This window comes from Anomalospiza imberbis, chromosome 8 (genome assembly GCF_031753505.1).
Source record: "Anomalospiza imberbis isolate Cuckoo-Finch-1a 21T00152 chromosome 8, ASM3175350v1, whole genome shotgun sequence".
NCBI classification, from domain to species: Eukaryota; Metazoa; Chordata; class Aves; order Passeriformes; family Viduidae; genus Anomalospiza; species Anomalospiza imberbis.
Window position 1 is genome coordinate 3,559,085 of NC_089688.1, and position 23,487 is coordinate 3,582,571.

The 23,487-nt window shown below is 47.7% G+C and overlaps 1 protein-coding gene and 1 long non-coding RNA gene across 3 annotated transcripts in view; one reads left to right on the forward strand and one right to left on the reverse strand.

Moving 5' to 3' along the window:
* SGMS1 (sphingomyelin synthase 1) overlaps positions 1-23,314 on the forward strand; it is a 93,629-nt gene extending 70,315 nt beyond the window's left edge. For both annotated transcript variants that reach the window (XM_068197020.1, XM_068197021.1), the window contains 5 exons: positions 9,127-9,945; positions 14,147-14,264; positions 17,070-17,223; positions 17,882-18,048; positions 20,723-23,314. In XM_068197020.1, coding sequence (XP_068053121.1) covers positions 9,329-9,945; positions 14,147-14,264; positions 17,070-17,223; positions 17,882-18,048; positions 20,723-20,902 — 1,236 coding nt within the window. In that variant the 5' untranslated portion in view covers positions 9,127-9,328 and the 3' untranslated portion in view covers positions 20,903-23,314. The remainder of the gene's footprint in view (positions 1-9,126; positions 9,946-14,146; positions 14,265-17,069; positions 17,224-17,881; positions 18,049-20,722) is intronic.
* LOC137477808 (uncharacterized) lies at positions 4,434-5,876 on the reverse strand. The gene is made up of 2 exons (XR_011001189.1): positions 5,623-5,876; positions 4,434-4,784 (listed from the first exon to the last, which is right to left on the reverse strand). It is a non-coding gene; the product is annotated as an uncharacterized lncRNA (long non-coding RNA).
* Positions 23,315-23,487: the final 173 nt, after the last annotated feature.

The following is a 23,487-nucleotide window of genomic DNA, read 5'->3' on the forward strand; positions in this document are numbered from 1 at the left end:
AGTTCCAGAGATGTTCCCTGGGATTGTCCTTAGCCAGGTGGCTGATGGACATCTCCATAAAGGTGTTAGGACAGCATGGCACAGGCACATCCCTGTGCCTCACGGTGCCACTAGAAAAGGAATTTAGAAGCAATTGGATGTGTCTGCAGGAGGAATTTACTTCTGAGGCTTTCAGGTGGTTATTGAAATATTCATAATTTCCAGAACAGTTAGATGGCTGAGTTTTTAATCTTCCTTTATTTCTCCTTCTTTGTGAACCTAATTGATCATAACTTTTGAGCTGAGGGGAATATGTAAAACATATTTTGCAGCCTTTGAACACACTGTAAGGACTTCGAGTGATTCTGCTTGTGGTCTGGGCAGTTGTTTGACGTGTACCTGGTGGTACACACTGTCACCATTGCTGTCAGTGTGGAAGGAAGCGTGCTTTCAGTGTTGTTTTGTGATCTTCAATCATCTATCAGTTAAAATTGTAAGGACTGTTTCATGTTTCAGGGAAGATGTTTGTGTATTCCTGTTCTTTGGGTTCAGTGCTCACTTGCTGTCAGCAGCAAGATTTGAGCAGGATTTGCTGGTGTCACAGATCGTCGATGGGAGCAGTGCCACATCTGACATGGATTGGGAGCAGCTGAGTAGGAACAGTGGATGGAATGAGTAGGAATAGTCTGACACACAGATAAAGCTACTTTGCAGCCCCGGGCAAGGAATGGCTTGGGTTTCTGGAGACCAAATTCTGAAATGTGGAGCTTGTTCAATCATCAAAGTGTCACATTCAGTACCCAAAACACTGAGCAGCAATGATGAAATTGCCTATGAAAGGCAAAAACTAGAGACCCTTGGAGCAGGGACCAGAGCTGCTCTGAATTGTTTGGCACCCTCCTCCTGGCTGTTGAAGAAGGAGGTGCTGGATGGCTGGGCTGGGAAGGGGAGGATTTGTGTCCCCAGCCACACTGGGTTTGCTATCAAGGCCAAGGCCAAGTGGAAAATCTCCACTGCAAACATAGGGATTTGGCTTGCTGTGATGGAGAGTAAAGAAAGGCTCTGGGATTTGGCAAATAAAATTTGGCAAATAAACCAAGAGGGTTTTTCCTGCTTGCAACATAACCACAAAAAGGAAGATGCCAGGACAGTTGATCTGCAATGTCAGGAGATCTGGCTCTAGTCAGACACATCCCCACCATGCAGGTTGTACACCCATAATTTGTTGGCAGTCAAGATGGTTTGGGATTTTTTCCTTTTTCTTCCCTTTCCTGTGTTTCTGATTTTTCTAGACCAACTGTGCAATAAGAGCCTTCCTCTCCTTCCTGCACATACATGTCTTGAAGAGACTTATCTGATTTTTGGTGCATCTCTGAGCAGGTACTGCTGGAAAGAGGAGGAGTCTGTGTTCAAAAATTCAGACTATTTATACCAGAAGTAATCTTGAATACGTGTGGTGTTTTGTCTTTCAGACCAAGGAATGCTCCATGTTACATGAAACTAAATTAATAAAGGCAAACCCAGGGATTGTTTTGTTTTCCAAGAGGAATGGCATTGAAAATGAATAATGTTGATGGTGTGTCTTTTTGGGTGGGTTTATGAAAAGTAACAGCTGAAGTGCAGAGAACAGCATTGTGCATGAAGATATTCACATTTCAGCTCTGGAGGCTTGGAGTCTTTTTGATGTGGGTCTGATGTGTTGGGACTTCAAAAGTAGGATGTTTGAAATAAAATATTTATATTGCTAATGAAATATGGAAATATTATTCTAGGCTGGGAATCCTAGCATGTAAATTTAGTTTTCTTTTGCTTTAGTTACAACCCTGGCAAAGGCAGTTGGGAGGGAGCAACTGTTGTGGTCTGGCTACTGTCTCATACATGGCCAGTAACAAACCCTAATATTAAAAAAATATGTCAAGTAACTGATTTAATTCTTCAGTGAGGATCTGTTTTCTCTGTGATTTCTGCCAGGTTTCCTTTTCCTAATCTGCATGGCCGGTTTGGCAAATTATGCTGGAGTCTGCATTTCAGAGCCACCATCAGTCACAAGACTGCTCTCAGATTCCTTGGGCAAAACTTCCCTTTCTGTTCCCATGATTTTTTAAATTTTAAATTTGTGCTGCCACTTAGATTCCCAGAGGTTTCCAACAAATCTGACTTTCTAATAATAAATGGCTTTTAGGTAGTCACTGGAGGTAAAAAAACCTCAAAACACCTGCACTAATCGAGTTCAAATATGGAGCGTGTCACAAATGTTTAATCTCTCCTTATTTTCCTGCTTCCATCCTTCTGCCTTGCTTTGTAGGGAAAAAACCCCACTGTTTCTGCCTTTGCAGAAAAAATCTGTTTTACTTTGCAGGTGTTTTGTTGTTTGTGTATCAGTGTGGGGAGGTTTGGGCAGTCTCAGGAGCATCGCTCTGCGCTCTCAGTGCCGGATTGCCTGCGGGGTTGCACGAGGACACGGGGCTCTGTTTCCAGCCCTGCCCTGCTCTGGCTGACCCAGATCCCGAGGCATCACAGGGACGTGTGCTCAGCTCTGCTGGGGACAGCAGCCAGAGCCTGCTGCTGCCTGAGCACAGAGCCCACAGCCACTCAGGGCTGCTCCTGGCCAGATCCCACGTGGGCAAGGTTTGAGCGCGGTGTGGTGCCCGAGGGGCCTGGGTTGGTTTGGGGGGCTGCTGGGTGGGTTGGTTCTGCTGTAGGAAGCTGCTGAAGCATTGAAGATCCTGGTGTCTAAGCAGGGTATTCATAAAATCACAGAATGGCTTGGGTTGGAAGGATCTTAGAGCTCATCTTGTTCCACCTGCTGCTATGGGCAGGGACCTTCTGCAGGTGCTCCCAGTCCAGCCTGGCTTTGGGCACTTCCAGGGATCCAGGGGCAGCCACAGCTTCTCTGAGCACCCTGTTCCAGGGCCTCACCACCCTCACAGGAGAGATTTTTTTCCTAATATCCAGTCTAAACTAATTGTTAAAGATTTGTGATGTTCTGTTAATATTTTCATGCCCCCTTTTGCATTTAGGGTGGGGAGAAGGGATTTCCTATTGCAGCTGTTCAAAAATAAGCCAGTATTGGTCCCACTTCCATTGCAGATGTTGATTTTTTTTTAAGGATTGAGACATGAGGATTGTGGAATGGAGTACAGAATGGGATGGGTGCTTGGCTTACCCCTGGAATGGGCAGAAGAGCTCTGGGCCTGGCGCCTGGCTCAGCCTCCCTGACTTGGGGCAACTTCCTAGCCTGAAACAATTGCAACTTCAACCTGCCCTGCCCTCCCCCTTGCTCCATCCTTTCCATCCCCAGATTATTGGAAGCAGGATTTCTGTCCTGGGAAAATAAAAGCCCTGCCTAGCAGCTGCTCCTGGGGTGGGACTGCTGGTCAGGTGAGGCGTCCTCCTGAGTGTTTGCTGGTTTTCATAACTACTGCCAAGCCCCAGGAAGATGGGAGAGGAAGAAAGCTGAGGTGTAGGGCTATAAATCACAGAATTAGGGGATTGTTTGGGTTGGAAGGGGCCTTAAAGGCCATCCAGTTTCAGCTTCTGCCATGGGCAGGGACACCTTCCACTAAGACCAGACTGCTTCAGGCTCTGGTGGAGTCTCATGGAGGGAAATGCTCCCTGGTGGTGTTCCCATCTGGAGAGGTGGGACCTGTTTGGTTATCCAAATGTGCTGCAAGTGCTTTGGGTTTTAAATCCTCAACTCTGCGCTTGTGTTCTGAGCTGTTACACCCATGAGTGGATTTTCATTTCTGGGTGTTTTTTTAAAAATTCAGTTAGGATAGAAAATATATAGTGAGGGTTTCTTTTTCTTCTTGGTATCAAGTAATTTAGAAAAAAACCAGGCTGCTCAGGGTTTTATGTAGTATTCAGGCAGGGCTTTTTCTCCCTCTGAAGCTGTGTAAGTAGTGTTCAGGGGATGTGGGCGTTGCTTTGCATTTTCATACCAGCTCTCTGTTCATAGTAGTAGCTCCACTTGCCCTGACTTCCTGTCCACAGGCCACTGTTTTCCATCTGAGGCTGACCTTGGAAACCTATCTTAGAGCTCTGTGCAACTTGTGAGCCCACCTGTGCCTCAGTGTTACACTTACAGCTATTTTATGTTTGCATATATTTGCATTTCCAGCACAAACCCAGCTTTACTGGCCTGTTTTACACTGCCAGCAGTTTCTTGCTTGTTAGTGGTGCAGAAGGGGTGATGCTGGTTTGGAGGCAAGTCTGTCCTGGGGGGAGGGAAACGCTGCTTGAGAGCTTGTTAGGGTTACCCAGCACATAATTTGTGGCAGGCAGCTCCCTTTCCTTGCAAATTGGTGTGCAGAGGTGCTTGTCAAGTACAGGCTGTCCAGTTATTGAGGTGTCAGAGCATTATTGTTGGCCATGATGAAGTGCCTGGAGAGGTGTCTGTAGCAGTGAGTCGGGCCCTGCTGCTGTGAACAGTTTGTGCTCTAAAAACACAGGACAAGAGCTCCCAGCTTTTACCCAGGGCACTCGGTGTCTGTGTGACTCCTGCTCATCATTCGTGGGGAATTCACTGGTGGGCTGGGTTATAAAGCATTAAATCTTCAATCCTTACAGCAGCTGGGTTTCTCTGCTTTTTTGTGTGCACACATTATCAGTGTGAGCCTCAGAGTTTGGTTTCCAAAGGGCAAAACACCATTTTGTACCTTCCAGCTGTGCTTACCAACCACTCTCATTTAAACCCTCATTTTTTCACCGAGGGTCGAATCCTCTCAACTTTTCTGGGCTGTCAGGGAAGGATGCTGAGGGTTGCAAGTGGAGCACAGCACTGCTCTGAAAGGATTTCCTGGCTCCTGGTGACGAGTTGCTGAAGTAGCTTATTATTTGACTGATTTCTATAGTGACTGTTGCCCTGGCAGCAAAGCTTAGAGAGTGAAAACACAAACACGAGAAGGGCACAATTTGATTTTGGAAGGCTTAGGTTTTCTTTGCTTTGGTTAGGTTTCAAAGTACTTTAGGAGGAGTTTCAAGATGAACAAACGTATAAGGGAGGTGGTTTTTTACTGATTTAAGTGGATGTGGTTTTGTCTCATCAGTGTTAATTGTGAGAATTAACCGCTTCTGCTTGCAAGGAGACCCCAGAGCTGGGCCTTGTCCTCAGCACAGGAAAGATGTGGAGCTGTAAGAGCAGGTCCAGAGGAGGCCTTGGAGGCTCTGGAGCCAGGCTGGGAGAGCTGGGGGTGCTCACCTGGAGAGGAGAAGGCTCCAGGGAGAGCTCAGAGCCCCTGCCAGGGCTAAAGGGGCTCCAGGAGAGCTGGAGAGGGACTGGGGACAAGGGATGCAGGGACAGGACACAGGGAATGGCTTCCCACTGCCAGAGGGCAGGGCTGGATGGGATATTGGGAAGGAATTGTTCTCTGGGAGGGTGGGCAGGCCCTGGCACAGGGTGCCCAGAGCAGCTGTGGCTGCCCCTGGCTCCCTGGCAGTGCCCAAGGCCAGGCTGGACATTGGGGCTTGGAGCAGCCTGGGACAGTGGAAGGTGTCCCTGCCCATGGCAGGGGTGGCACTGGATGGGCTTTAAGGTCCCTCCCAAGCCAGATCATTCCATGATTCTAAGTGTGGAGGAGTAATCAGCTGATGATTTCATGGCTGATTATGTTGTTCTTTAACCAAAAAGTTTGATGCTCCCACCTTTGCTCCTTGTGCCCAGCTGATCTGAGAAGAACAGGTCTTGATAAGCACGGTTGTAACTGTGCACCCCAAATACTTGTTTAACCCTCTGATGTGACCATGGCCAAGGTGTAGAAGGAAGTGGTGGTGGGAATTACTCCCCGTGTTTTGAGTTAGCACTTCAGTGTTTGCTGGCAACAGGGAAAAAAGGTCCTGTAAACACGAGGAGGTGCCACCTGGAGCCCTTGATGAGGTGGTTTCATCCTGCTGTGGTGTGGGTATTTTGAGGTACTGGTTTTCCACAGCATCATTATCATGATGCAGTTGGTATTGTTATGTAATCACATTGTTATTTATAATTCCTTGTTGGGTTCAGGCTCCTTAATGAGGCAGCTCTGCTGCAGATGGAGGGAATTTTCAGTCACCCAGGCTAAAGAACCTGTGTCAGAGCTGGGGAGGTTTGTGTGTGCCTCATCCTCGTGGGACCAGGCTGAGCCTGGGCATGCAGCTGACATTGGTCCCCACCTTCTGTCTTCAGCTGGTGTGGAGAGGAGAAGACCTTTTGTGGAAGGGAAGGGGTCAGTGAGAGCTGTGAGTCCCCTGTAGTTTCTGCAAACCACACCCATCAAGCTTTCATGGATACACCACAGGGAATGAGGAATTTTTAATGTGACAAACTGGAAGGTGTGAGTAAAGAAGCTTTTTTGCCTATTCCTCCCCCATTAGACAGGCTGTGAAAACAGGCTTGAATAAGAAGTGGTGTTAAAAATTTTAGCTCTCAGTGAAAACAACTCATCTCCATGGCCTGTGTCCTTGGCAGAGGATTACCTTTCCTCCTGTATCATTTACTCTGCTTTTACAAAAGGTGCTTGATAGTGATTTACACTGGTGGTGAGAGCACATTTTTGAACTGATGGTAGTTTCCAGCAATACTGCCCAAACCTGCAGTTTTACTGCAAGGCACACATTTGTTGGTTTTTGTCAGGCTGCCAGGCCAGGTATCCTGGGGTCACACCAGCATTTTGGGACTCTTGTGCCAGTATCCAAGTGCTATTTGCAACAGATTTTTCCATCTGGAGCTCATCTTAGAACCTGCTGGAAGCTTTCATGGAATGTAATCAGGGAGTAGTTTAGGTTGGAAAAGCCCTCTAAGCTCATCAAGTCCAATCATTCCCCCAGCACTCCCAAGGCCACCACTAACCCATATCCCCAAGTGCCACACCTACAAATGTTTAAATCCCTCCAGGTAGGGATGGTGACTCTGCCACTGCCCTGGGCAGCCTATTCCAGGGCTGGACAACCTTTTCCATGGAGAAATTTTTTCCCACTATCCAATCTAGACCTTCCCTGGCAGTGGAGATGTAGTCTGGAGGTTGGTTACAGGCTCCTGAACTGTGTCTTTGGGATTCTGAATCCTTAAAAATGTTGTCAGGGTGGACAGGAAGCTGCTCTGTCAGGGTCAGGGATTTGGGAAACTGGGATTTAGGCACTCCAGTGTTGAAAACTGAAAAGGTTTAGGTAATGCTGGCCCACCTCGTGGTGCCCACAGAGTGCTCAGACAACCCCAAAGCCAGGCTGGATGACTGCTGCAGGCCCAGAGCTCAGGTGGGAGAACAGCATTAAAAATAAATAACTTTGGCTTTATCATTGTGAGGCACCATCCTGGGAAGCAACAAGAAGTCTGTTAGGATTTGTCTGCTGGGAATTTGTGCTGCCAGAGCTGGGATTGGAAATGAGCACACGGAGATGGGCAGGTGGAGCTGAGCTGCTGCTCAGTCCTGGCCTTGTAGGAGCTTCTAATGTGGGTTACCATGCATAATTCAGGCCATCCTTTTTCCATGTTCAGAGCTCTGTAACTAAATACTGATTTGCTAAACACAACCTGAATAATGAAGCAATCTGTGGCGTGAAAGCCTTCCTCAGTATTGAAAGAAAAGGAAGGAAATAGAGCTGTATCCTCACTTCTGCTTTAAAGCAACACAGATATGCACAAAGTGGAAGAGTCATCTTCATCCCTGCCTTGCTCCGTGGATTCAAATGTGTGCACATTCCTGGTGTGTCCAGTAAGTGAGAGGTGGCCTGTCCAAAGTACTACCAGTCCTTCCATCCAAGGCTTTTTCTTTTCTCTACCATCACAGTTCCTTCCATGGAAAAACAAATTAAAACCTGCACCTTGTGTTTCTTGCTGAGCTTAGAGGCAACATGTCAGAAAATGAATTGATGTGCAGCGTGGTCATGCTTGCATAGGAGTGAAGCTCTGTATCTGTTCTGAGCCACTTCAGCTCAAATCGTGCCAGTAGAGTAAATTATTTTGGTTTTCCTCAGTCACAACTTTGCTCCCTTTGATGAAAAACAAACACTTGGGAGCCTGTAAGAGGCTAAAAATATTCTTTCAGCTGATAAAGGCTTGATTTGACTTCTGAAAATACGAAGTGGTTTTTTTTTCCCTGTGCTGTTACCTTCTCATTTCATGTTTATGATGCTGCAGCAGAGCACGTGGTCTGCGGGATGGTGGGGCTTCCACTGCTTTCCTCTCCTTGCTCTAGGGAGGAGCAATTTTGGTTTTTGGTTGAATAAACACCTCAGACCTGAGGATTAGCTGGTGGTGGTCGCTGCCATCACTGCCTTGTTTGCTGCTCACATCTCAAAAATTCAGGAAGGCATTCCAAGCAAGTAACTTGTGTGTTCTTGTAACTTTTGTAGTGGAAGCCATCAGCTTTTCTAAGCTATTTCTGCAATTCATTGAGTATAGAAGTTTCTTACCTAGTTCCTCTTTAAAACAAATAATAAACTTTTTTCTCCTGTTTCCTTTTTTTTAGCTAGTAGAAAACATTTCTTTGAATTGGAGCAGGGTACCCTGGTAACAGTGAAATTTACCTCACAGAGCTGCTAAATTCCTGCAAACCTAAAGGCTTAATTTTATTCTCAGGCTAATCTGTTTGATTATTGATTTTCCTGCTGCTCTTTTGGCCCAGAGAGTAGATCCTGGCTTATCTACATCAATTTTTTAGTGTTGATGACTATATGTGGCACCTGGGGGAGTTCTAAGGTGGGTTGGATGGGGCTTGGAGAAGCTGGTCTAGTGGAAGGTGTCCCTGCCCATGGCAGGGGGTGGAATGGGATGAGCTTTAAGGTCCCTTCCAACCCAAACCAGTCTGGGATTTTGTGATTTTATGATTTTTGCCTTGCAGAATGAAATCCATGAGTATGATGATTGTAAGAGGAATTTGGGTGCTGCTCATGGACTAGAGCATTGAAATGGAAAATGTAACAAATGCAGAGCAGGAGGGAAGCTTCCCACAGCTGCAAAGTGGTGTTAAATCTTTTAAGAAATCAACAGTGAGCTCGGGAAGGACAGTGCTGTGTGTACAAGGTTGGAGCTCAGATCTGCTGCTCTTTTCCCTCCAGAGTCTCTTGCCAGTCCCGAGCACAGCTGGTTTTGTGCAGGAATTTTGGTTTTAGCCATGAACCGCAGGCTAAATGCTGTCCTAATGCCTGGTTTTGTGTTTGTCTCCCCCTCCCCAGGAAGAAGAATGCCAACACGAAGATGAAGTAGAGCGTTTCCTATGCTGGCCACACGCTGGTGTCGGCTGGGTAGGGACGGGCTCTCGCCTCTGGCCAAACCCATTCCCGGGACAAGATGAAGCCAAGGAGGAGCTTCCCGCCGCGCTGGAGCCGCAGTGACTGCTGCCCCCTTTAAAGCCCATGTGCCACCGTCCCTGGCGAGATGAAAGAAGTGGTGCTGTGGTCACCCGAGGAGGTGACCGGCTGGCTGACGGACAATGCCGTGCCGGAGTACTGTGAGCCCCTGAAGAACTTCACCGGGCGGGACCTCATCAACCTGACAGAGGAGGATTTCAAGAAATCCCCTCTGTCCCGGGTGTCTTCCGACAGCGGCCAGCGGCTGTTGAACATGATCGAGGGGCTGAAGATGGCTCACCACATGGAGGCTCACAAGAACGGCCACGCCAACGGGCACGTGTGTGCCGGTGACGCCGTGCGCCAGAACGGCTTCGGTGCCGCGCTCAAGCTCAATGGGGTCCCCAATGGCTTCAAGAAGGAGATGATCAAGATCCCCATGCCGGAGCCGGAGCGCTCGCAGTATCCCATGGAATGGGGCAAGACTTTCCTGGCTTTTATTTATGCACTTTTTTGTTTCGTCTTCACCACGGTGACTATCTCGGTGGTTCATGAACGAGTGCCTCCCAAGGAGGTGCAGCCTCCCCTCCCAGATGCATTTTTTGATCGCTTTGATCGGGTGCAATGGGCTTTTTCTATTTGTGAAATCAACGGCATGATCCTTGTAGGACTGTGGTTTGTTCAGTGGCTGCTCTTAAAATACAAGTAAGTGAAACCTTTTCAAAGCTTGAGTGCTTCTGACAGCTTTTGGAGGGCAGATGCTGGTTTGCACCCAAACAAAATGAAGCCTCTTGTGATCTTCTTATCTCAGTTTTCAAAGGTGAAGTAGCACGCAGTGTGAGCTGCTTGTGCAGAAGGCAGAGGTCCAAATGTTCCCTAAGAAACTGAGCAACACCCCTGCTCGTGTTTGCCTGCGTGGTTAACTCGGACATTTTTCATGGGTGAGAAGCCATGGATTGGGTGAAATGATGTTCTGAACTCACTGTTCAGAGGGGGCACAACTCATGCTCTTGTGAGGGCAGCTGCGAACCAGGATCCAAGGGAATGGCTGGAGCTGTGCCAGGGGAGGTTTACCTTGGAGTTCAGGGAAAGGTTCTTCCCCCAGAGGGTGCTGGCTCTGCCCAGGCTCCCCAGGGAATGAGCATGGCTGCCAGAGCTCCAGGAACATTTGTGCAACCCTCCCAAGGATGTATAGAGTGGGATTGTTGGGGTATCTGTGAAGGAACAGCAGCTGTGTCAGTGATCCTTGTGGGTCCCTTCCAGCTTAGGATATTCCATGATTTGAAACCCAAGGGAAACAGCTAGAGGGGGCGGTGTGGGATTGCCCTCGAGAAGGAGGTGTCGGGTTAATAGGGCCATGCCAGGGATCAAACACCCTGTGGTGGGGCTGAGCAGAGCCTGTAGGTGAAGAACAGCAGAATCCTTGGAGATTTTGAAGCAGTGAGATGTGGGTTGAGTTGATGGTAACATACATATATTGGTGCCACTGGCAGATATGAAGGTCTCCCCCTGTGGCAAGCGCATTCTTCTCTCTCTCAGGATTTTTTCATAGAGGAGCACAGAGAGAAGAAAGAGAAAACAATTTCTATTTCTGCTCCTTGTTTTTCCCATGTGGAATGTGTTTGGAGAATTGTTTACCTGAGGTGATTGCTTGATTGGATTCTGGTGAAGATTGTTTGAGCCTGATGGCCAATCCAATCCACCTGTGTCTGGACTCTGGCGAGAGGGTCACGAGTTGTTAGTTAGATATGGTAGTTAGAAAAAGAAGTATGTAGTTTTAGTATTTCATTTATATAGTATATTAATGTATTACAGTATAGTTATAATAAATCATTCAGCCTTCTGAACTAGAGTCAGACATCATCATTTCTTCCCACCGGGTTCACCTGCATTTACAATATCCCCCTACCGTGTCCCCATTTGCTTTGGGGTGTTTGTTTTTATTTATGTTATAGAATCACAGAATATTAGGGACTGGAAGGGACTCTAAAGGTCATCCCATTGCAACCCCCTACCATGGGAAATCCCCTTTGGAAGGGCCTTTTCTGGTGTTAGGAGAAGATGCCAGGGAGTCCCAGAGCTTGGTCAGTGTATGCACTGGTCATGGAATGTTTTGAAGACCAAAATCCCTCTTTTTTTTTTCTGTGAGCAGAGGGATCAAGGTCCGAAAGGCCTGAGCTGTGGCTGAGCAGGAGAAAGGGAAGGGCAGGAGAAAGGGAAGGGCAGGAGAGGTGCTGGCAGGAACAGGAGCCCAGCGAGGTGGCTTTATCTGGAGGACCTTGTTCTTGTGGCTTTGGATGGGGAGTGACTCAGTGCTACTGAAAGAGCTGAATCCCTTTTGTGGTGGGGTTATCCCCTCCCTTTGAAACACAATTCAGGAATAAAGGGAGGGCATTGGGCCAGGTGGGACCTCCTCACTTCTGCTTCCTCATCCCTGGAGGTGTCCAAGGCCAAGTTGGACACTGGGGCTTGCAGCAGCCTGGGACAGTGGAAGGTGTCCCTGCCCATGGCAGGGGTGGCACTGGAAGGGCTTTAAGGTCCTTTCCAAAGCAAACATTCTGTGATTCCATGATTCTAATGCTGTCCATGGCATGGGATTGGGCTGGTGTCTCTCCAGAAGGAAGGAGCAGGTCTGGCTGGGCACTCTGCAGTTTCCACAGGGAGCTCAGGGAAGCTGCTGAGGAAGATGAACTTCTCTGGGAAGCATTCCCAGATGCTGTGGGAGAAGCACAATGCCAGGATTGGCCATGTGTTTGGCTCATGGGGCTGAAGGAGCAGGCTGCTCCCTGCTGAGATCTGCAGAGCTGGGATGGATTTCTTTGGACCAGGAGTAAGTGTGGAGGTTGTACTTGCTGGCTGGCTCTGAGTCTCACACTCACACAAATCCTCCTGGGGGAAAGGGAAATACAAGGCTTTTTACATTTATTTTTTTCTTTATATAACAGTGCAGAGCTCTCTCAGACTTTCCTAAGGTAAAATATGCCAAATCCAGCAAAATCAAGTGGTAGTTTTAATTAAAAAAAGAAATTCAGTGCTTGGAAAAATGCTTCTTTGGTCTCTCAGAATATGGTGTTGCTCAGCTTTTAATCCTCAACCCTCTGTCTGCCTTTATGTTAAAAAGAAAAAAGCAGGTTCATGTCTGGTTCTAAAAGCCACAAGGATGAGATATGAGAGGGAAAACTGTGCAGAGGAGAACCCGTGCTCTACTGGAATGGTGCCCTCCACACTTAAATTTCAGTTCTTGGAACAAAATTAATAATTATCATTCTTAACTCACAGCTTTGCCCATGTTTACACCAGGAGAGGGAAGAAAAAAGTCTGGAATACTGTTTTACAGCAGTGAGTACTCCAGTGCAAAATGTGTTTAGCCTGCAAGAGTTGAAATTTTCCTGATTAATCAAGGCACTCAAGGTGTTACTGATCCGGCACTGCAAACTCAAACTCCTCCAAGAGTGGAGGACTCCAGTTTAATAAACATGCCAAAAGCACTGAAAAATGTAAGAGGAGGCCAATTTTGAATTTTGAAAGAGCTCAGCTTGATAGGAATATTATTTTTTTTTAAGTGAGCAAAATAGCAACAACTGAATTCCAGTGCCTGAAGGGAACCTCCAAGAAGGAAGGAGAGAGATTCTTTGGAAGGGCCTGGAGGGACAGGACACAGGGAATGGCTTCCCACTGCCAGAGGGCAGGGATGGATGGGATATTGGGAAGGAATTATTCCCTGGCAGGGTAGGCAGGCCCTGGCACAGGGTGCCCAGAGCAGCTGTGGCTGCCCCTGGATCCTGGCAGTGCCCAAGGCCAGGCTGGACATTGGGGCTGGGAGCAGCCTGGGACAGTGGAAGGTGTCCCTGCCCATGGCAGGGGGTGGAATGAGATGTTCTTGACGGTTTCTTCCAATCCAGGCTGTTCTTGGATTCTGTGAATGCCAGAACCTGCAGCTTGAAATGGCCATAAGTGCAAAGAACAGTGATTTAAAATGAACCAAACCCCCCAGGGTCTGTAGCCAGTGGCACATGAAGGGTGATTGCTGTAATTGGATTCACCCGATTTCTGTAACCCTGGCAGTGATCTCTCCTTAGGATCTCTCCAGAGGTTGCCTCTGTCCTGGTGGATGTGCCAGGAGAGGTTTAATTGTCTTTCTTTGAGGTGTTTTTAGGTGTTACCCCAGTGGGGCGGTTTTGGGGCTGGCTGTCCCTCCTGAGCTCATCCTTTGCCCCGGGTGCTCGTGCTGGTTTTGCAGAAGCACCTCGTGGTACCCCAGATCTGCATCTGCCCTCTCTGTGAACATCAGCCCTCACTAATAAATGTCTCTGCAGCTGTGGCTGCTGAGTGGCTTCCCTGCAAACACCCTGTCCTGCAGCCAGGACAGCTCTGCATTTTTATTTGGGAGCTTTCCTTGCTGATGTGAACTGCTTCCTTTATAATGCTGCTCAGGAAAGATGCACTCTCGCTCCTCTGGGTTATACAGGAGACCCTTTGTAATCACTAAATTGTGTGTCTGCTGAAATAAACTTACTCCTTTTCATCTCAGAATGAAAATTCTGTAATTTTATCCCCTGCCTCGAATAGGAAATCAGTGACTGACCACAGCTAATGGAGGGGTGTGGGGCATGAAATCCCCTTTAATGTCTTCAGCACCCCGTCTGCACAGGCTTCTGCACCCTAATCCTTAGATTTCCTGTAATCACCTTCAAAGGCAGTGTGGGTTGTGTTGCTGCTGTGTTCCTGGCCTGGAAGGCATGGGAATATTTGTGGAGTAGTTCAGCATTCCCAGGTGCAAGCCCATAGCGTTGTGAGTTTCCAAAGCATCAGGAGAAACCAGCTGCTGGTTTGTTTTATTTACCTTTGTGGATTTTGTTTGCTTTGAGCGACCTCCTTATTTGTGCCTGTTTTTTCTCCCTGCCAGGTCTATAATTAGCAGAAGATTTTTCTGTATCGTTGGCACACTATACCTGTACCGGTGTATTACCATGTATGTGACTACGCTCCCAGTACCTGGAATGCATTTCAAGTGTTCTCCAAAGGTAAATTCCTTCTGCCTGCCCTAATCTGCCTGTTTCCCCCTCATCCTGCTGTTCCCAAAACTGCTTTCTCAAGAAGTGTTTCTAAGGGAGGGGATCCTTGCCCTGCTCAGGTGAGAGCTCACCTGGAATTCTGTGCACAGTCCTGGTGCCCTCAACATAAGGAGGGCATGGAACTGTTGGAGCAGGGTCATGGAGTTGCTGAGGGGTCTGGAGCATCTTCCCTGTGGAGCCAGGCTGGGAGAGCTGGGGCTGCTCAGCCTGGAGAAGAGAAGGGTGTGTGGAGACCTCACAGCTCCTTCCACAGCCTGAAGGGACACAGGGAAGCTGGAGAGGGACCTGCAACAGGAACTGGAGTGACAGGATAAGGGGAATGGGTTCAAACTGACAGAGGGCAGGGATGGATGGGATATTGGGAAGGAATTGTTCCCTGGGAGGGTGGGCAGGCCCTGGCACAGGGTGCCCAGAGCAGCTGTGGCTGCCCCAGGTTGGTCACTGGGGCTTGGAGCAGCCTGGGATAGTGGAAGGTGTCCCTACCCATGGCAGGGGGTGGAATGGGATGAACTTTCAGCCCAAACTAGCCCAAACTTTTCTATAATTTTAATTTGAGAGTGCTGGTTTGGTGTGACAGGGACACCCTTCTGCAAGTCAGTGGCTGCCCTCTCAGGGGAGATGTTGACAGGTTCTGCAGGGCAGTGCAGGGATTCCCACCCTTTTCAAAGCACTGAGCGACCCAAATTCTGTGGCATTTTCAACTAATTTGCATGATCAGCATGTTCCTGTCCCCACTGAAACTGTTGAAGGTGTGCAACCTTTGCCATGTGTGAGTCACTGATTTCTAAATAAATACACACCTCGGTGTGTCAAATCCAAATATGATTCGTGGTTGAAAATGGCCCAGAGAGACTTTACTAAGGCTGTCTCCTGCACATATTTTTGCAATTCTGTTAGCACAAGGACTTCTCACCTCCTCCCCAGTCCAGCACTGACTCTGAGGGATAAATTAGGCTTGTGAAAGCCATGGCTGAAACCAGGCTACTGGGACAGAAGTGTTGACCCTTGTGGTCAGCCTGGAAGGGTAATTCACGTGCTCAGGGTGGAGATGGGACAGAGCTGGTGGTGTTGCATCCACCTCTGGTCACTGCAGCATTGCTGGAATCCTGGTCCTTACTGCAATTCCTGGGGCTGGTTGTGCTGTGACGCAGTTGAAGCAGGAGAAAGGGCAGAAGCACAGCCATAAATCAGCTGACAGGTTGTAAAATCACTGAGGTACAGGTAGTAAAATCCTGATTGGACTTGATCCGTGTGCTGTCCTTGTTTTGGTGAAGATTGACACATCCAAACAAAGCCAAAATGCTTTGGTTCCTCAGTGAAGTCCAGCCAGTGTTTGCCAAGGCAGAACCTTTGTGGCTTTTGGAGGGATTTTCAAAAGAGAAGCGAGTGGGAGAGGATTCAGCACTGTGTTTGAACAGCCTGCTGCTAGAAAATTAAAAAAGGGAGAACGCAGGTATTAATGGGCTGAAGTGAATAAATCTGCCTCTTTGGGGAATTTGGGGAATTTATGGCGTTGGCAAATCCTTCTCATTACTCAAGTAGAGACAAGCTGAGGGCCCTGATAAGATTAAGGAGTTTTCTTGAAAGCCCTAAATGTTCTGGTGGGAAAAGAATAACCTCTCAACACCTTATTGAGTTCTATATGATTGTGAAAATGGGCTTTGGGGAGCAGTTTAGTGTTTGTGAGCAACTGTTAGCAGGAAATGTTTAATTCCTGCAAAGAAGATGCTCAAGTCTGTCAGAAATTATCCATTTCCACTTCTTAAAGCAAGGCCAAGCTTTAAAACAAAAACATAATGGCCAGCCTGGGGGGTCTGTGTTTCCTTCTGACAGTTCAAAGGTTTCCATGGATTTTCAAGGACCATAAAATGAGGTGAGGATGCAGCACACGTGTGCATTGGTCCATTAGTCCCTGTTTCCTGATGGGTCCCAGAGGTTCTCCACACAACCTGGTCGTCCCATGGCATGCATTTTTTGTGGATTTGTTTAATATTTGGCCTAGGCTAAGAGCTGAGAACAGCAAAAGTGTTGGGCAGTGCCAGTGCCCTCGGTCACTCGAGAGAGGGAGCAGAGTGTCCTCTGGGAAGGACTTGGTTTGCTTGGATTTGGCTTTCCTTGGGCAAACTGAAGTTTTTCCAGGAATGCTCCATGAGCCAGTGCCATGGTTGGGGGTGGGTCAGAGCAAATCTGGGTGTGGAGGGAGATCCCTGTTTGGGCTGCTGTGGATTCAAAGCCCAAGTCTGGCCCTGTGCTCTGACAGTCAGCACACGTGTTTCTGTTGGAATGGGAAGCAGAAAAAAATAATTAGCAGACTTCTCCAAGGCCTTGGGGTTTGGAGTGAGATGCTCTTCTGTTCATCAGATCCTGGCTTTGGCAGCTGGCTGTTCAGTCTGGGCAGTTCCTCCTGGTTTCTGTTGGATGATCACCAGTAGGGCCTGCACTGTTACCAACAACATGAACTAAATTAAACCTCATTTATTTTAGAGTGTGCTGCCTCTTGAACAGAAGGAAATTCTCACCTGAGCACCAGCTACAAGAGGTGCAAAGCATCAAAACACTCGTGTCTCATTTGCAGTCTTTTTCCTGCTAGAAATGTGCTGCCAGCTTTTGGGAAAGGCTGAGGATTTATCTGCTGATTGATCTTGTGGATCAAAGCAGAAAAGGGAGAAGAACTGAAAGGCCAAGTTGCTGGTTAAAGCCATTGCTTTGAGCTGTGATATTTCACTGTGCTTTTGTGTTTTGCTGTCCCACCAGCTCTTTGGAGACTGGGAATCTCACCTGCGAAGGATAATGAAGTTGATTGCTGGCGGAGGCTTGTCCATCACGGGCTCCCACAACATGTGTGGGGACTACCTGTACAGTGGCCACACCGTCATCCTAACCCTCACCTACCTGTTCATCAAAGAGTGTGAGTGCCCTGCTGCCCTCCTGTTGTGTGCTTCCTTCCTGACTGAGGGGTTTCTGTTGTGCTCACTGGAGAACACAATTTGTGTTAAAATACCTGCGTGCTCCACGGTGAGAGGAAGTTGCCTCATGCTGGGTATTAGGGGAAGATTCTTCACTGGAGGGATTGTAATGGTTTGGGTTGGGAGGGACCTAAAAGCCATCTCATCCGACCCCCTGCCATGGCAGGGACACCTTCCACTATCCCAGGCTGCTCCAAACCCCAGTGTCCAGCCTGGCCTTGGGCACTGCCAGGAATCCAGGGGCAGCCCCAGCTTCTCTGGGCACCCTGTGCCAGGGCCTGCTCACCCTCCCAGGGAACAATTCCTAATTCCCAATACCCAATCTGAACACAAGCAGGTTGATTTCACTGGCCAGGGTATATTATATCTTAAAGATTTCATAACCTTTCTCATTTCCAAGGATCTCATTACCCCTGAGTACAATTTTAAGTTACACCTTAAGAGCGTGATACTTTGTGATTTCAGCATTATTCCTGCTCTTAATCTCAGCACAGGCATCTCTGTGTCAGCCAGGATTGCAGTCCATGACCTCTGCTAATCACAGCAGTAGTCCTGATAAGCTTCCACCTGGGAGTAACCCCTGCTTGTGCTTCTTTGCAGATTCCCCACGGCGACTCTGGTGGTACCACTGGATCTGCTGGACGCTCAGCATGGTGGGGATGTTCTGCATCCTCCTTGCTCATGACCACTACACTGTGGACGTGGTGGTGGCTTACTACATCACTACAAGGCTATTCTGGTGGTACCACACAATGGCCAACCAGCAAGTGAGTTCCTCCCACTCCTTGGATGCTCCTGCTGTAGCCTGGGGGGGTGAGAATATCCAGGCTCGCCCATGTCCTGTGCAGAGTCCCTCTCTTCCCCCCAACTGTTGGGTTTGCAGGGAAGAAAGAGGCATCATTAATTGGGTTCTTGACCACAAAAGTATGGGAAGGTGTTCCCAAACGCAGGCATGGCTCTCCTGCCCCGGGATAACCTCAGTTTTTTGAAGTCTTCTGCATTTGGGCCAGGTGGCCCAGAACAACAAACCGTTTAGATTCTTTTGCCTTGTTTTGTTTTGTTTGGTTGTTGAGGCCAGCTGGGGTTTTCCTGTGTTCTGTGGCTTGTGCCACAGGTCTCTTGAGGTACAGGAGGGGGCCTTGCTAAAAAGGAACTAGTTTTTGAAAGTGTTTCCAGGGGGTGGAGAGTTCTCCTGGCTGGTGAACTGGGGCAATCAGAGAGGAACTGACAATGCTGAGGAAAGTGAAACCTCCTCTGTTGTGCCAGGCTGGAGATCAGGAAAGGCTCTTCCCCCAGAGGGTGCTGGGCACTGCCCAGGCTCCCCAGGGAATGGGCACAGCCCCGAGGCTGCCAGAGCTCCTGGAACCTTTGGACAGCACTTCAGGGATGCCCAGGGTGGGATTGTTGGGGTGTCTGTGCAGGGCCAGGAGCTGGATCAATAATCTCTGTGGGTCCCTTCCAACTCTGGGAGTTCCATGATTCTCTGAGAGGAAATGCACAAGTCTTTGCCACAGGTAGTGGACAAGGGAGTTAAGAGACATTTTTTAGGTCCTTAGCAGCATATTGGTGTCCAAATATTTTCTGTGCTCATGGTCAAAGATCTTTTGCTTATCTGTGGCATGTTCTGTTAATTATGTGTATTAAAGACCTGCTACAATGGATAGAAGATGAATTTATATTGTGACAGTGCAGATTTTTAGATCCTGTCACAGAATGATCGTGGAATGACCTGGGCTGGAAGGGGCCCTAAAGGTCATCTGTCTCCAGCCCTCTGAAGGCCTTGTAGGTCCCACCTTGTTATTCCACTGGTTTGGTGCTGCCTGAAGCAATACAACACAGCCAAGCCTTGTGGTGCACTTCTAGCCAAGTGCCTAATTGCAAATTCGGTGCCCTTTGACGTTCAGTCAGTTTGGGAGGCACTGTGTTCTGTGCCCACGCTCTGCAGCTCTTGTCCCACAGCCCCAGAGGATTCCATGCTTTGACTCTGCTCCTGGGCTCTCAGAGCAGTGGTACTTCCAAGCTGGAAGTGCTGAAGTCAGGAGTGCCCCCAGTCCTGCTGAGGAATTGCTTCAGCAGAGCCCTTGGTGAGGAAACGTTCCCGTTCTGCTGCCTGATGTGACCGGGGAGGTGGCTCAGCACTGCTGCCCGGAGCTGCCAGGATGTTGGGAAATGCCAGTCCCTGGATCCTTCCCTGGGCACACATTGCTGTGCTGCTCCCTCCTTCCTCGTGCTGGGGCTTGTGCCTGGCCTCCGAATGAAAAGCAACAGTGGATTTATTTGGCACGTGAGCTTGATGTGGAGATGAAGCTCAGTGTACGAGCCCTGTGCTCGTGGGTGGATACAGGGATCCCTGGCTCTGGCATGGATAATAGGCAGCAGGGGGGTTGGATAATTCCCTCAGGGCCTGCCCACTCTGTGTGCCTGTGGGCTGGGGCTTGATCATGGCTGAGAGAAGCAGAAGGTAGGTGGGAGCAGTCTGGGAGCATGTGGAGGGCAGGGCAGGCTTCTCACTTCCTCCAGACGGGGTGGGCTGTGCCCTGCTCATGGCTCCATGTTGCAGTAAGGTAGGAAAATTATAAAGAAAAGCCTTATAAAGTCAACACTGCTCTGGCCGGCCTGTCATTTCTTCTAAGTCAGGCTAACCCTTTGCAAGTTCCCATGTGAAAGCAATCCTGGTGTGAGCAGTTCCTTAACATAACAACCTATTCCTGGGTAAAAACAACCAGCACCTGTATAAACTGGTTTTACACAGTTAGATAGAAAAATGAAAACTAGCTCTCACAAACAGCTTTTCCTACATGTAGACACCAGGAGTTTGAGTGACAACCAGCACCTGTATAAACTGGTTTTACACAGTTAGATAGAAAAATGAAAGCTAGCTCTCACAAACAACTTTTCCTACATGTAGACACCAGGAGTTTGAGTGACCAATCAATACAGAGTAACAACTTGTTAATGACCAATAAAAGTAATTGGCAAGAAAGCTACTGACCAACTGGAGTCACACACGAGGTCTGTAAAACTGTATAAAAAGGAGTTATGTGACTAAAGAAGGGGCTTTTTCCACCATGAAGAAGATGGAGTCCTGTGTGGTTTACTCCCACAGCTCCACAGGCACGCAGCCAGGCCCAAAGTGATTCCTGAGCCACATGGAATTTCAGAGGCACTTAAGGAACAGCCGTGCTTTGGGATGGCATTTTCATTCCCAAAGGAGAGCAGACACCGGTCTTTGGGCCACTCATTCCTTTCCTGTGGGCCCATCAAACAGCTGAGGCGCTGTAGGCAGGGCTGAGCAGGTTTGGTGTGTGCAGGGAGGCTGGGATCAGTTTGGGAGGTGAGACTTTGGGAGCAGCAGGAAGCAGGACAGCACTGACGAACGGTGTCGTGCGAATAAAGGACCTGCCCTTCAGTGACCCTCTTTTTGTCCTCCTCCCCCTGCAGGTGCTAAAAGAAGCTTCCCAAACTAACCTCCTTGCAAGGGTCTGGTGGTACAAGCCCTTCCAGTACTTTGAGAAGAATGTCCAAGGAATTGTACCTCGCTCCTACCACTGGCCCCTGCGGTGTCCGGCGCTGGCGCGGGGCCGGCAGGTCAAGTACAGCCGCCTGGTGAGTGACACGTAACAGTGTCACCAGGGCCCCGAAAGGACCTGTCCCAAGTGCTCACAACTCCAAGAGAAGATGCCATAAACAAAAATCCACCGCTCCCTAACCCTTTCTTTAGCAGCTCCCTGGACCTGACCTATTCAGTTACCTGGTAAGCACTGTGATCTTTTTTTCTCTCCAAAGGATCTGCGTTGGACAACAATAAAGAGAATTTCACTGATCATGCACTGTTATACATTTCTTGTTGATAGAATTGGGATTTGCATTTGCCCATCACCATGTTCCTTTGTATATGATGCGACAACATAGATGAAAAGCTTTTATATCATAAGTTCTGGTCTTTCCAGTCACGTCTGGGAACAAAGCATATTATTTTCTTGGGAAAACATACTTTTCATATCTCTTGCCCCAAAGATTGGGCTGTAAGCCATTTTCTAGCAAATGACTATATGAAGGTTTCTAAATATCTGCCTTGGGTGAAATAAAGAAATCTTTCTACCTGTTGCACCGTGCTACGAATAAGATGATAGACACAGAAAGGTTTGGTAAATCCTGATTTTGTAGATTCTGCAGTGACTGACTGTGTCAAAAAAGTGCAAAAAAAAAAAAAAAAAACCAAAAAAAAAAGAGAGAAAAAAATGTAAAGTGATTTTCTAAGTATTTCCTAACTTTATTTTTCAAAATGTGTATGAAAAAAAAATTAAATTTAAAAAGATTTTTACATGTCAGAGAATAGAGAGTTAAAAAAATTTAAAGAAAATGCTTCTTGGGAGAGAGAGAGAGATTTGTCTATGTTTCTAGTGCCTTTCTTGTCTTGATTGTATGGTCAGTAGGCAGTCTTAAATGTTTTTATTTAAAATAAAGTATTCCATGAAAGCAGAATTATATATACTGTATAATTACTAATTTTTGCATTTATAGCTAAATTAAACTGGAAATTTGCTTATAATGTTGAAATTGCTACGTGTAGGGAAAAACCTCCCACCCCACCAAATGAAAAAGGGTCCGACCTTGCTCACACATTGTGGGCAGGTCAAGCTAAAAAAGTATCACTTTATTGTCTACTTGGTAGCTGGATTTTAAAAAGCAAAACAGCCATGAATTCCTGTTTTTTAAGAATTTTACAAATGATCACTGAGTGAACTATGAATGGTTTCTCCATCCCCTTACTGGAGTGTTGTTGAAAAACAACAAAGATAATCTATTTCTTTAAAATATTTGTGCAGAAACTGCATGTAATTCTAAGTTTTCACTCCTACCATACATACTGTATGTTTGGGGAAGTCTCCTAAACTTGCCAATGTGCAGAACAAAAATAGTTTTTATAAAAAAAAATGAATGAAGAAGAGAAAAATATATATATAAATATATATATATATATATATATATATCCATTCTGTATTTTACGTGAAGCAGAGTTATCTTCTGTAGGTTTTTTGTGTATTCACAAGGTGATATTTGTATTGTAAAACAACAATGGTGAAGGAAAATAAAAAAGGCTTTTGAAAAATGTAGTTTCCTTTATCTTCTTAATATTCAGTTGAAATTTAAAGCTGGGTTTATTCTTCCAAACCTTGCCTTTAAGTTGATGTTATTGCACTGTAGGCCATCCGATGTGGACTGTATGGAAACTGCATTTCTGTGGAATTGCTGTTGGGCAAAACAGTGCCTTATCTGAAATAAATGCTATGCAATCGATGCCGAGCGGGCGGGAGGAGCCTTCCTGGGAGCCATCTCCAGGCCTTGAAAAATCTACCCTGCAACTGCTGGGATGCAGCACAGGGCAGGGTGGGCATCCCTTCATCCCTTCCCCCAGGAGCTGCCAGTCCTGGCCCCTGGACACCAGAAAAAAAAGAGAAGAGAAGCCAATTTCTGTGCGTCCGTGGTGGTGAAAGTGTCATTTTTTTCCTTCTTTTCTTTCTTTCTTTTTTTTTTTTTTTTGGGGGGGAATGTTTTATCTCTGTCCTGTTCCTCAGCCTTGGCCAAAACCCTGGGGAGCTGGTGGGGTGCTGCTTCTGCTGCTCTGCCTCGCTGGTGCTTGGGATGCTGAAGGAGAGCAGCTGTTCCTTATCAGTTCTGTCTCCCTGGGGGGAGGGAGGGACGGAGGGAGGGAAGGGTTCCTTGGCCAAGCCCTTTGCAACAGCGTTTGCAGAGCTGGGTGGGAATTTAGGGCTCAGCTCTGCCCGCTCTGCCTTCAATTCACGGCTTTACCTTGGCGACTTTTGGGGCTAAAAGTCGGTTTTTAATCAGCCCGAGCCCGCCCCAGCTGATTTTGAGCTGATTTTTGAGCTGATTTTTGAGAGAGTTGGCGCTCCCAGACGTAACCCGAGGAGTAGATTTTTCAAGACCTGGCATCACGCACATCCGAACCATTGACACAAGTAAATGTATGGATATATATGCACATGACATTAAATGGAATCTGCTGAATCCTGCCTTGTGGTGTCTGACTTTCTGCATGGCTCTGGCTCCTCAGGGTCCCATCTGTGCCGCAGCGGGGCTGTGCTCGGGCAGGGCGTGCTGCTGCCTCGGGAAGGGAGCCTGGCAATGTGGGCTGCTGCCTCTGGAGGAGGGGGCCCAGGGGTGGATTTGGGACAGAACTG